The sequence below is a fragment of the Amyelois transitella genome, chromosome 26 (genome assembly GCF_032362555.1).
Source record: "Amyelois transitella isolate CPQ chromosome 26, ilAmyTran1.1, whole genome shotgun sequence".
NCBI lineage: Eukaryota > Metazoa > Arthropoda > Insecta > Lepidoptera > Pyralidae > Amyelois > Amyelois transitella.
In genome coordinates this window covers 2,266,993-2,281,170 of record NC_083529.1, presented here as the reverse complement: position 1 = coordinate 2,281,170, position 14,178 = coordinate 2,266,993, and the positions used below count along the sequence as shown (strand labels likewise).

General features: G+C 35.5%; 2 protein-coding genes across 2 annotated transcripts in view; one reads left to right on the top strand and one right to left on the bottom strand.

The window, feature by feature from the left end:
* The first annotated feature begins 4,535 nt into the window (after window positions 1-4,535).
* The window catches only part of LOC106138499 (protein Wnt-5b), a 53,202-nt gene continuing 43,559 nt past the window's right edge, over window positions 4,536-14,178 (top strand). Inside the window, exons 1-2 of the mRNA XM_013339660.2 lie at window positions 4,536-4,755; window positions 7,854-8,008. Coding sequence (XP_013195114.2) covers window positions 7,899-8,008 — 110 coding nt within the window. The 5' untranslated portion in view covers window positions 4,536-4,755; window positions 7,854-7,898. The remainder of the gene's footprint in view (window positions 4,756-7,853; window positions 8,009-14,178) is intronic.
* On the bottom strand, window positions 9,383-13,329 carry LOC106138501 (uncharacterized). The gene is made up of 4 exons (XM_060951767.1): window positions 13,049-13,329; window positions 11,464-11,639; window positions 10,626-10,730; window positions 9,383-9,526 (listed from the first exon to the last, which is right to left on the bottom strand). Exons 1-4 carry the CDS (start codon window positions 13,242-13,244, stop codon window positions 9,401-9,403), a joined length of 603 nt encoding a protein of 200 aa, XP_060807750.1. The 5' UTR covers window positions 13,245-13,329; the 3' UTR covers window positions 9,383-9,400.

Genomic DNA, 14,178 nt, shown 5'->3' with positions numbered 1-14,178 from the left:
ATAAGTACCTTGGTAATAGGATTTCGTTTGCCTAAACGGTATTTCGTGCTCTTAAGTGAACTGCCCTTGGTACATATTTGTATTTATACTTTCCTGCGTGGCTCATTTACCTACATGCAATTATAGAAGGAATAATTGCATAGACTCATATTTTTTCCAGGAAAACCGAGTACATCTTTTTTTTTATAAGCTTTTGTAGAAAAAAATATTTTCAATATTTTTTTCAAACGGTATTTTTTTTCAGTTTCTTCTATAGTTTCATTATTTTGCACTCGTACATGCTACCTGCAGCCACATGGCGAAGCTTGAAAATAAACAAGATAAAGGAAGGATCTCATCCTGTTTGATTTGTGATGGGAAAATTTTTTCGGAGTCAATTTTGTAAAAAATATTAATAGAAAACATAACGGAGAAAGTTTTAAAGAGAAAGTTAGTAAAGCTTTTTCTATTAATTTTAATATATAAGTTATTATTTTTCTTTATAAAGCATAGGTAGTATAAGTTATTTGAAAAGTATATTAATTTATGTGTAACCTATTTGATATTGTTTTCTATATAAATTAAAATAAAATACAATAAAATAATATCAAATTTATGCTTTTGTTGTCAAAACTAATTTTACTTCTTTGGTATTCCAGAAAACAGTTTTACCTTTTTTAGTTAGCAAATGGTAAGCAATAAAATTTTAAGTTTGCTCCTTTTAGAATGATTTATTTTCTTTAGCACTTATACTAAAACTTGATACTTATATCGCCATCTAGTGATGAATAGAAAAAATAAAAGTCAAACAGTGCTATTACTGCCCTCTATCGTCGAATAGAAAGGATCAATTTTTAACATGGAAAAACAGATGGCGTTCGTGTAATTACTAGTTCTCATTATTGACACTGTATTTCATGTCACTAGTGTCTATTTCACCATTCAAATTTAATAGCACACCCTTAACAATACAGTAATAAATTATCAATTAATATTTTGCCTTATAATAAATAAGTTTCTATTTAAATAGATTCCTAGCAGCCACTTCGGCGTAGGTAAGTACTTATGTTAACGAAACCACATGGTTTTTTCCACCATGGTTGCAGGGGTTCGACAGGGACGCCTCTTGGTAAAATGCTACCTTGATTAATCGTAAACTCAAGTTCACCACGACCTTCTCTCGAGATTGGATACGCACGGCGGCCGTTGTGGAAACATATTATTGAAAGAAAGACATATCTTTATTTGGCGCAAAAGTTTGCATTGTTCATAATCATAGAAATAAAAAAATTATATAACATATTCGCGGAGGAACCTGAGGTGCGCTTTTGACCATGATCCATGATTATGCAATTCAGATTTTTACACGAAGCGAATCTCATCTGACATCTGTATAAAAAGTGATAGGCCCAGAAAATACCTAATATTTTCTATTTGCTAAACATTATCCAAGAACTTCATCTTAAACCTACACATAAAATCACGCCTTTATACTGAAATGGTAGGCAGAGATCTTTCCACTTGCCACAATCCCTGCATACCTACTTCATCACTTCATCCAGATTTCTAACTCACTTCAGGCAAGCTCATCGATTTAAGCTATTCTTGAAGGAAGAAACTCGAATAATTTCCGAGTTAGCAATAATTTAACGTGATAGACAGATAGACATTAGCATGCTGCGTGTGTTGAGGTCGTAAGATCAAGCCTCGTTAGACCTGTTTTGATTTACTTATGTTTGCTGTGATTTCTAATCTAAATATACTTATATAAAGGGGGACAATGACTGATTAATCGACTGACATTTAAACATCAATTACAACACTAAGAGAGGATTTCCGTAAATTCCCACGGTAACAAAGCCTTGGACACTCTAGTATAAAAATAATAACAGAACTAGCATTCGACTTTAATTTCGTACTTATATTAAATGTTATACCAAAAAATAACATAAAAGGAAAGATAAGAATTAACTTTACATTTTAATACTCACAAACATAATAATGTATTTATAAACGTCTAAAAACGTAGCCTCCCTTAGTTCACTGGGAACCTATATATACTTACAGTGCCTAATTTCAAATATCTAGACGAGCTGTGCTTTACAACTTATCCTTGTCGCACAGATCCAAATAAAAAATTTGCGTTAATAATTGATAGGTAGGTATATGGAACGAGAGTTTAAATTTCGAAGTTGCCATGGTTACCTCAAGAAAGAGTCAAATTTCCCCTGAGGCCTCCTGTCTTAGACAGTGAGACGTATCTAATTTTAATGATACACGCTTATAATATATGTGACCATTAAATATTAATTGATTATTAATTCAAAGTACCTATTTCTCCAATAAAATATAGAACATCGTCAATCGACATTTGATGACTGACGAATGTTCCATGTACTTACCTATTGATAAAATACTTAAAACTTGTTGTATCGATGATCTTCATTTTTCGTTAGCGACCCACCCCGGCTTCGCACGAGTAGCATCAATATCTAAAAACATCCTCTTGAACTCACTCTATCTTCTAATAAAACTGCATCAGAAAGAAGTTGTGAAGTTTTAAAGATTTAAGCATACATACAAACTTAGGGACAGACGCGGAAAGCGACTTTGCCTTATTATATACTTATATTATGTATCAATAAGCTTGTATTTAAAGATTTAGTATTTTAAAAAATGTTTTTAAATTTGGAACAATTGACGTCTTTAAAACAATTATAATTTTTGATTTTCGTTAGTTTTAGTGACGTCACATCAAATCATTCTATAAGCGATCGTTGATAAGGCATAATGTTTCTTATAGAATCTTACTCTAAGGTTTACACTGAAATTTCCTTCAGGTGGCTAGTCTTGTCCTGTCACTACCTTCTCTATTCCATCATTTAACCATAAATACAGCTTATTTTAATATTGTGGGAAACTTGTTACTATTCTGTCTACTCCATAAAAAAGACGTGATATATAAATTTGCGGGTACATGTATAATTTTGAACTTAGTAGCTCTTTTCGAAGGAGTGTAGAGTGTCATATCAACTCTTTTCTGTCAATGTTTTGTTCTAAATATAAGTTCTGAGTTTAAAATTATAATTTTATAAAAAACGAGAACTCGTCTGTTCATCAGTCTTTATCTAACTTCAACACAATAGCTCCGTAACTAATCGCAACATACCTGCCAAGAGGCGGGACCCATTGTGATGCTGTTTTTAATAATTGAACAAGTTTTTAATCGATTGTGTGGAACAAGTCCATCTCTGCTGACAATGAGCGCATCCAAAATTCCTGATTGTTGGTCGGTTAGATTTAGTTAGTAGCGTCGGTTCATGGCGGCACAGGTTCAAATCCTTCCTCGGCCATTTACTAAAAAAACTTTTCTGAGGAACGTGCATTAGTTTGCGTGCTAACCGGTGCGCTTACGGTGAGGGAAAACATCGTGAGGAAATGATTATTCAGGCATCTTGATATGTAGGTAACTATGATCCATCAAATATTAAATTTAAATTGCAAAGGCTTATAAACTTGGGATTCTTCTTTTAGGCGACAGGCTAGCAACCTGTCACTATTTGAATCTCAATTGTAACATGAAGCCAAACAGCTGAACGTGGCCTATCAGTCTTTTTAAGACTGTTGGCTCTGTCTACCCTGCAAGGGATATAGACGTGATTATATGTATGTAACTTGCAATGGTTGCAGAGGTCAGACGGCAGTCGCTTCGCGTAAAAACCTGACTTATCTGACCAACACAGGGTCATGGTCAAAGACGCAATCTGGACCCCCCTCTAGAGAGGTAAAGATTTCGCCGGCTCTAGCGCCAGGAGGAAAAAGAAGATTAATAATATGCTTTTAGCCTTTTAGCTATTAGCCTCAAAGAAGAATCCCTGGTTCATAAGCCTATCCCTTTGTTGCCTTTTACGACATCTATGGGTTAGAAATGGAGTGGTCCCATTGTATTTTCTATTGGAGCCGGGAACCATACACCACATATTATTTTCACTAAATAGGTATGTATATTATCCTTTCAATTCAACACATCGACAGTAAATCTATTAAATTCGTTATTCTCGTAATTTCATAAATATTTTTTAATAACGCATACAAACATTCATCACGTCTATACCTATCCCTTGCGGGGTAGACAGAGCCAACAGCCTTAAAAAGTCTAATAGGCTTCGTTCAGGTGTTTGGCTTAATGATAGAATTGAGATTCAAATAGTGACAGGTTGCTAGCCCATCGTCTAAAAGAAGAGTCCCAAGATTATGAACCTATCCCTTAGTCGCTTTTTCGACATCAATGGGAATGAGACGGAGTGGTCCTATTCTTTTTTTAATGATGCCGGGAACCACACGGCACTTTAATAACGCAAACGGCTTTATTACCGCAAAAAAAAACAGTTCCTTATTAAACAGTACATTTTTTAAGTTCACACAAGGTTTTTAAGGAGTCAGCATTTACTTCCCAGGAATTGGGAGTATGATACTTAACCTATGTGAATGAGGCTTAAGTTAAATCAAGTATGTTTAGTCTTCAAATCCAGTCTTGTCCATGCCACTACAGAGAACGGACGCCGCGTATGTAACTTAACCTCAACTTAATCGTAACTTACCACGAATTACACAACAAAAACTTATTTAATTCGCAAAGTAAATGAGTAAATAGTGAAATTATAAATTAGTGAACATGTATAAACGTTGTGTTTAAGTGATTTCTAAGCGTTTAAAGTTAGTTTCGACTGTTTGTTTATTTTGGTTGGATGCTTAAAATTCTTATAAACTGCACGGGTATTTGCAAGGATTTTGGTCTATATTTTTTTGTAACTGTAGTACTTATTACTACTTACATAATTTATCTGCATGTCTACGTAGGTATAGATGAGAAAAATCTTTGGGATCTTTATAAAGTCTAAGAATAATTTCCTGTTTTGTTTGTGCTATAATCGTAAAAATTTAATAAAAATTTCGTATTGTATTTACATTTATACAAATTACTAAAGATATAACTTATGAATAGGTTACATTATCTTGATAAATATTTAGTATTGCTAAGTACATATACAAATCCTTTATTTTTTTTATAAATAATGAGATATTAAGTAATTTAGTGTTGCATCTAAATGAGTAGGTAAGTACTAACTTATCTAATTATTCCGAATTGTACCATTATAATTCTTCATACTATTATCATACTTTATGTCGTGGGTTTCCCGACACTTAAGAATATGACCAATCCACATCTCCCTGAGGAGATTGTAAAAAGCGACTAAGGGATTATAAACTTGGGATTCCGGTGCCGATGACCTCATTGAATTACTTTTCGATCATGAAACCATTCTCTCTCATGAAATCTCGATTCCATCATTAAGCCAAACAGCTAAACGTGGCCTGTTAGTCTTATCAATACTGTTGGCTCTGTCTACCCCTCAAGGAATATAGACGTAACTACATGCATTTATGTATAACATACTTACATGTTATACAACTAAACGTGGCCTTTCAGTCTTTTTGAGACGGTAAGTTCAGTCTACCCCGTAAGGGTTAATAACGTGATTTTGTGTATACCTACTTAAATCAAATTGGACGTAAACTATAACCAAGGTTATGGCGAAATTCACACGTTGACTGTATTCAGCGCCATTTGATATGTGACGCTACTTCATGTTTCTGTACCTATATTCCAAAACATCAAATTTCCATTCCCACAGTTCCTCAGATATTCGGCCGAACAATAAATTTTTTATGTCACCTTTGATATGTTTGTCGTGTGAACACTACCAATGAATGCTTACCTTTCAGTATTTTCTGAACTTACCTACATACATACATACCTACATATAAACATGTCTATATTTGTTTTAATGATAGAATTGAGATTCTTATAGTGCCTGGTTTTAAGGTTTTCACCTACAAAAATTTTTGGAAATTTACTTATAATCCTATCATTAGTCGCCCTTTACGATATTCAGGGAAAGAGATGGAGTGGTCCTATTCTTTTTTATTTTGCTGCCGGGAACCACACGGCACTGGTATCTTCAGTTTAAGTTAATTAGCTTACAAATCAACCCTATTGTTTTATGTGTGTCAGAATGGCGGGTGTACCTCACGGATTTTAATATCTGTTTTGGATTAAAAACGTACCTGATGTGTACCTCAGTGTACCTATCCTAAAAATCTGTGTACCTCCTTCTATGTAAAGATTTTTAATAAAATAGGTACACCCGCGGTCCTGACGTCAGGACCGCGGATTGTTTTAAAGGTTCTACATGTAGGTTTTATGTAGGTATAGACATTTAACGCTATTCTTCTTCCACCTAACGTTTGTCACGGTCACATCCTCACATCTCTGAAGACCCCGGATGGCACTTTTGACCATGAACTTTGAGTAAGTCAGTTTTTACATGAAGCGACTCCCGCCTGACCGCTGCAATTTTTTGCTGAGGAACCTAACCTACATATATACGATCATGATTACACGTCTAGTAGCCTAAATGTGAATCGTATATCGTAAATACACCTTTATTTACGATGTTTACCCCCACTCTAAGGGCATCTCATCAAAATATTTACTGACAATTATGTGATAAATATATTCGAATTAGACCAGTTATCTTATTTGGCTTATTTCTTGTCATTAAAAGGATTATACATATAAACAAAAGAAAATAAGGTTACTGACTCTAGGCGCACATCAGAAGTTTGGCGGGAACCCAAATGTAATTTTTTTATAATACACTTTTCTTTCTAAAATATGTAATCTATCGACTATGATTTTTATACCTACGCTTGGATAGTACAGGTAGCCTATCGTAAAATCCACGTAAATCCTTTTTAATTTTCTATGCAAAGGTTGCGGAGGTCAGTTATCGCTTCGCATAAAAATCTGACTCATTCAAGGTAAGGATGCAACTGGAACTAAAGCCAAAAAAAAAAAAATTAAAAAAAATCCATTATTATGGGACACTTCATATCACTTAATAATTGGCATAACTTTTGGTTTCATAACATTTAAGTTATTTTAAGTTTACTGCCGCTTCCAAAGCGTCCAAAGATAATCAAAGAGAATTGAAAAAACCTCGCGCGTTTTCACACTTTTTGTTTCAAACGTAACTTGTTTATATATGTAATACTATTAAATACTTATGTTTAAGCGTGTGTACAAGTTGTTGATCGGATTACACGGTCATTTGCTTATGAATCCTATAAAGGACGAACATACAGACAAACAAAACCATTAGTTACAAGAGGATTAAAACCGATATAAGTAGGATAGATTAATTAAGCAACTTTAATGCCTTTATATCTACTTACTAGATGCAAAACCATGATACCTACGGATTAAGTTCCTAAAAAGATGCGGAGTTCATACAGGAGTCATTTCACGTAAAAAACTGACTTATCAACACCAGACCTCGTAGCAAGTCACGCGCGGAGCCGTTTATTATCGCGCGAAAATCTATCATTGTCCCATGTACTGTTTCAACGATAGTGTTTCTCGCGATAAAAACGGCTTCGCGTGTGTCATGCTTCGTTGGAAAAAGCATAGACACAGACCATGGGCTTTTAAATAAAGAAGAAACTAGGATGGTTAAAAGGATGTTGAATGCCTAAACTCATTGCCCAGAAGAATCACAAGATTTTTAGCCTCTCCCTTGATTGACTTATACAATCTGCATGGGAACAGAAGTAGCTAGCAGGCACTATGTTTTTTCTTAGCACCTTTACAATAATATACCTACATACATTCTACATTGGTGTAAACCGACATTTCTGGTGCAAGGTGTAACCGTGTTTAGGCGTAACTACATACGTTTTAAGCATCCAACAATTTGAGACGTTTATTCAAATCGATTCAGTATTTCTTCATATTAATAATTGTTTATTAGAGTTTACAATGTGATATCCGCCATCTTGTCGTGACGCAAAACAAAATGGCGTCGCGAACAGTATTCAGGTTTCTCATCCTTCTGACGGCGCTGGTGTGGATCGTGACGGCTGACAACAAGAAGAGAAGGGAGCCTTGGACCAATGGGAGTTGGTTGTAAGTATTTTACTTCATTTTTACATTTTCGCCATAATTATTGCACACTTTTATGGTAACCTACTTTTATTACTTAATATCATAAAGTGAAAGTGTGTTTGTTTGTCACGCTTTAACTAGATACTTAACCTTCCTTCTTCATCCTGGCGTTAGTCCCGATAAAATTCATTTCTTTCAGAAGGACAGCCTGGGACGCGTCTTTGACATACAATTTTTTTTTTTTACAGGACAAATTACACAGATTGAGTTAGCCTCGAAGTAAGTTCGAGACTTGTGTTACGAGATACTAACTCAACGATACTTTATTTTATAATAAATACTTATATAGATTAACATCCAAGACCCAGGCCAATCATAGAAAGTTCTTTTCTCATCATGCCCTGACCGGGATTCGAACCCGGGACCTCCGGTGACACAGACAAGCGTACTACCGCTGCGCCACAGAGGTACATACATATGTATATATAATCACATATTTATCCCTTATGAGGAAGACAGCCAACAGCCTTAAAAATACTGATAAACCACGTTCAGCTGTTTGGTATAATGATGGAATTGAGAGAGAACAAGATGAAGTAGTCCTACTCTCTCTTCTGCACTAACGCTTTGACTTCAATGAAAGTTGTAATACCAAAATAAATTACAATTAAATGATGTTCGAGATGTCCCATGATAATTAATAAAAAAAATTGAATTGAATTTGATTTCTATTGTCACGAATTTTCATATTGTACAGGATTATAATACCTCAGTCAATACTCCCCTGACCCTCTTTGATTTGCACGTCTAGACGGCTCAGGTGGCGTTTGGTAATAACTTTGTTAACATTATGGCAATACTTTGTGATTCTGTTTTCTTTGAATACTACTATAATGAGCGATATTTTGATAAATTTCTACTATTTCTTCAGTTAGGTTTTGATAATTTATTCTGAAATAATAACGCAAGTCTTGATTTTTACGGATGGCTCAATATTTTCCCACTTCAGGCGAACCTTGTACTCATCTCCAGGTTGACACGCCACCGAGTCAAATGCCAATATGCCGGTAAAATATCATTTAGTTGCACAGCCCAAATTATATACTACTAGAGGCCACCCGCGATTTCGTCCGCGTGGAATTAATCCCGCGGGAACTCCGGGATAAAAAATAGCCTATATATTATTCTGGGTCTTCAGCTACCTAAATACCATCGTAATCGGTTCAGTAGTTTTTGTGTAAAAGAGTAACAAACATCCATCAGGATGTCAGATCGTGACATACTCACAAACTTTCACATTTATAATATTAGTAGGATAGGACATTAAAATAAACACTATAACACGATTTCTCGTGACGTTCTTCCGCATGAGCGGGATTAATTTAAAAAAAAATGTAAATAAAACAAAAAATATCAGCACATATCATAGACAACATGTGAAGTTTTATCAAGAGAAGGCGGGTCTGGTACTCCATACAGCCAAAACTGGTAGAACAACATGTTCACTTTGGGAGATAAGAATGTGAGACTCACGTGGTCCTGAAACAAAATTTGAAAGTAAATCCCAACTTATTGCTAATTAAAACGACTAATTAGCTAATTGAGACTTTTTAAATGCGTGTAGACGATTCACTGTATTAAAATACTCGTATAAGAAAAAACAACATTAAAATATTTTATGAGGAATATATTTAAAAAAATTCTGAGTTCGATAAAAATTTTAAATAATTTTCTCTGCCTGATTATCTTTTTGTTTTGTTTGTTACGCTTATCTCCGGAAACACTGAATGTATTCGAATCAAACTTTTTGTAAGCTATTAAGCATTATGTAGAGTACATTTTATTTTTGTAACCATGATAAATCTCTTAAGTAACGAATAGTTAGTCCATAATATTTATACATTACTATAATCCCTACCTAACTACAATTATGAAGAGAAAATACTTGTGTCTATTTTTAGGGTTCCGTAGAACATACTTGTCTATTTTAAGGGTTCCATACCTAAAAGGTAAAAACGGGACCCTATTACTAAGCCTCAGCTTTTGTCTGTCTGTCACCAGCATGTATCTCATAAACAGTGATAGCTAGAAATCTGTAGGTACTTATGTTTTTTTTTACTGTGGTACAAAACCGACTCGTACTTGGCCGGTTTTTATGGACTATACGGTAGACTTAGTGTACATTTAGAAGTAACATAGAAAGGTTTGAGTGTGAATGAAATAAAAGAAGTATGCAGGGATCGTGGTATGTGAAAAGATGTAGTCGCTGCCTGCCCCTCCGGGAAAGAGGCGTGAATTTATATATGTATAGAAAGGCATTTATAACTTGTATATTAAAAGTACTACATACATACATATGGTCACGTCTATATCCCTTGCGGGGTAGACAGAGCCAACAGTCTTGAAAAGACTGAATGGCCACGTTCAGCTATTTGGCTTAATGATAGAATTGAGATTCAAATAGTGACAGGTTGCTAGCCCATCGCCTAAAAGAGGAATCCCAAGTTTATAAGCCTATCCCTTAGTCGCCTTTTACGACATCCATGGGAAAGAGATGGAGTGGTCCTATTCTTTTTTGTAATGGTGCCGGGAACCACACGGCATTAAAAGTACTCATGTTGGAAATGGGATAACTTACCTCAAAAATACCACCACTGTTGATGTATCCCTTGCTCTCCACACTGTTTACGAATAGTAGCACTGTGAAGCCAGTAATCATATACTCTCCACCTTTGGTACTAGCCTGTAATGCGAAGTTTTATTTTGATTCAATAGAAAAAAAAAGCAGTTCTCATAATGTTCTATAGTAGAACATTCTTATTTTGCGTATAATTTCTATAGGTACTTATATTTAATCACACGACAAACTGCTTCCAATTTTCACTTCTTCTCTCACGAGTCTACTTTGTTCTATAAGTTTTTTAATTATTGACATATGTTATTTTTTATGTACATAAATAAATGTAAAATTATCATGCCGTGGGGTTCCCGGCAAAAATTGAAAAAATAATCTCTTTCCCATGGATTTCGTTAAAGCGAGCAGGGATAGGCTTGTAAACTTAAGATACTTTATTTAGGCGATGGGCTAGCAACCTGTCAATATTTGAATCTAAATTCTATCATAAAGCAATACAGCTGTATGTGGCCTTTCAGTCTTTTCAAGACAAACAAGGGATATAGACGTGCATTCACATACATACATATTGTCACGTCTATATCCCTTGCGGGGTAGACAGAGCCAACAGTCTTGAAAAGACTGAATGGCCACGTTCAGCTATTTGGCTTTATGATAGAATTGAGATTCAAATAGTGACAGGTTGCTAGCCCATCGCCTAAAAAAAGAATCCCAATTTTGTAAGCCTATCCCTTAGTCGCCTTTTACGACATCCATGGGAAAGTGATGGAGTGGTCCTATTCTTTTTGTATTGGTGCCGGGAACCACACGGCACGATATAGACGTGACGTGACAAAATTACCTCATCAGTGAAATAGAAATCAGGCATATTCTGTTGCTCTAAGGAGGCATGGAGTGGTATTTTCCTAGATGGTTGTCTGTGGTTATCACCAGTTTCCGGTGGGTAGGTCAATGTGAGGTTGATGTCTTGCTCAGGGAACCTCCATGCTTTTGTCCCGTACACTACGAGTTCCGCTTCTGTTAAGAGACAGAAGTTAAAGTTTGACAAGTAACTTAGTTGATATATAAATGAGGGCGCTTTAGCGAAACCAAAAATTTATGTATGACTTATAATTGACTAATAGTAAAGTGATTTGTCAATATTGCACTATTGTTAAAAATAGCCTTTAGTATCGGTTGGTTCCCGGCACCAATACAAAAAAGAATAGCACCACTCCATCTCTTTCCCATGGATGTCGTCAAAGGCGACTAAGGGAAAGGCTTATAAAATTGCGATCCTTTTTTTAGGCGATGGGCTAGCAACCTATCACTATTTGGATCTCAATTCCATCATTAAGCCGAGCAGCTGAATGTTGAATGTTTACCCCGTAAGGGATAAAGACGTGACTATATGTATATATGTTTAGTATCGGGTAGTTGAACTCCCATACATTTGAAATTCCAAAATGTAGAATTTTTTAAGTTTATAAAGGCTACAGGGGATTCTTTTGTGAGGCGATAGGCTAGCAACTAGAGACACTAGTTGAATCTCAATTCCGTAAGCCATACAACTGAACGTTGCCTTGCAGTCTTTTCGACACTGAGCTCTGTCTACTCTGTAAGGGATAAAGACGTGGTTATATGTGTGTATGGACGTATAGTTATAAAAGCAGTAAGCAGTAATAAACAAGACTGACTACTTAATATAATTGAATATTTGTATTTACAATTAGAGGAAAACACAGGCTACATTCTGAAAATTCCCACGGAAGCTAAGTGGGGCAAAAGCTAGTTTTGAAAAAGGCCGTTGCAACATGACGTAATAATTATAAGTGGCGCTAACATAATCTAGATTATCTATTTTATATCTCTGTGTGTTTAAAGCCTAAAGATAAGTCAGTTAATCTGCAAAATATAAAACAGTCACTTTTAAATTCGCGTAATAATTTAATTTTCGCTAAATGCTATCCACAATGATTATGGAAAGTATTTGACGTTCTTTGGCGGGAAATCAAAAGCTATGTTTGTATTAAATGTAAAATATTTTTCGATAATTGTCGATTTTGATCATAGTGTTCCTGGATAAGCATGAGTGTTGAAAAGGGTTATAAGTAACTTTTGGTCTCTTTAAAAAGACGGAGGTAAATCTTTAGTAGCTTTTACTCTCCCATTATTGATATCACCATCGAAAGATTTGAAAACTTACGAATTGAAGTCCGCCTTGAAACTTTTAAATTTTAGGTAGGTACTCTTAGTAAATATACTCATTGGGAAATCATGGACTTTTTACTATAGTTTATTCAAGAAAAACCATAAATACTATTTATAAATATAGAATATCGCAACGCGAAAGTTTACAATTAGTTAAAAGCCATAGGTAGACATAAAAATATTTTTTTAAAACAAATGTCACCAATCTTAATAAATCGATAGTTAAAATATTGTACCTTCAACGTCAGCCATGCAGGAAAACTTCGTCACCGTTTTGGAAACAGTTGAGCTCACTTGTTGTATAGCCTCATAAAACTCATCAACATCATCAGATACTTCATCACTTTCTAAACGCGGTTTTAACCACCGCCCGTTTGCGCGGGAACCATAACTGATACAGATTAAAAATATTAAAGAAAGGTTTCCATTCATAGTCACATTTACTATTTTTTTTAAATTTCACACACACGCTCGAAGTACCTATATAGATAATGCCAAATGTGTTTTGTTTAAAAGTAATTAATATTAGCGGAAATATTTTGTTGTGATTATTATTGGTGCATGTCATTTATTTGTGGGTATTGAATAAACAAATTGGTCTTGGTTCAACCTGCCTTTCAATTACGACATGGTGTCAGGTGTCGTCTAAAATAATTAATTTTCGGTATAAAAAGTCGACTTTAAGCTAAAATTAAGTGTTCGTACGTAGAAAAAGTGATAGTGTTTTATTATTACTATGGAACACGCGCGTCCGCCATCGGAATTATGCCTAGAGGGCGGGCCGGCAAACCGCGCTGACGCGTGGCGAAAATGGTACAAGCAGTTTTTGGTGTTCCTGAAGGCCTCGGGAGTCTATAAAGAACCGACAGATGTACAAGCCAGTCTCCTCATTAACCTGATAGGCTCAGAAGGTTACGACGTATATACTACGTTTAAATTCGAAAAGGAGACTGATCGGGAGAATTTCGACAAGTTGGTCAGCAAATTTAATGAGCATTTCGGTACGAAACAAAATACTACCATGGCTCGTTTCAAATTTTTTACAAGAAATCAAGAAAATGGTGAATCTGTCGATGAGTACGTCACAGCATTGAAAATACTTTCGCAGCATTGTGAATTCGAGCATCTCGAAGAAGGTCTGATACGCGATCGTGTTGTTTGCGGGGTCACCGATGGAAAAATACGTGATCGATTACTGAGAGCTGAGGATCTGACCCTCGCACGAGCTGTGAAGATTTGTCAAGCTAGTGAGATGTCTACAGAGGAAAAACGGCAGATAGAAGGAACCAAGGCGGTAACCGACGGGGGCGCGTCGTCGGCAGCCGTGGACGTGGTGTACGGCGGCGCAGGCGGACCGTCGCGAGCG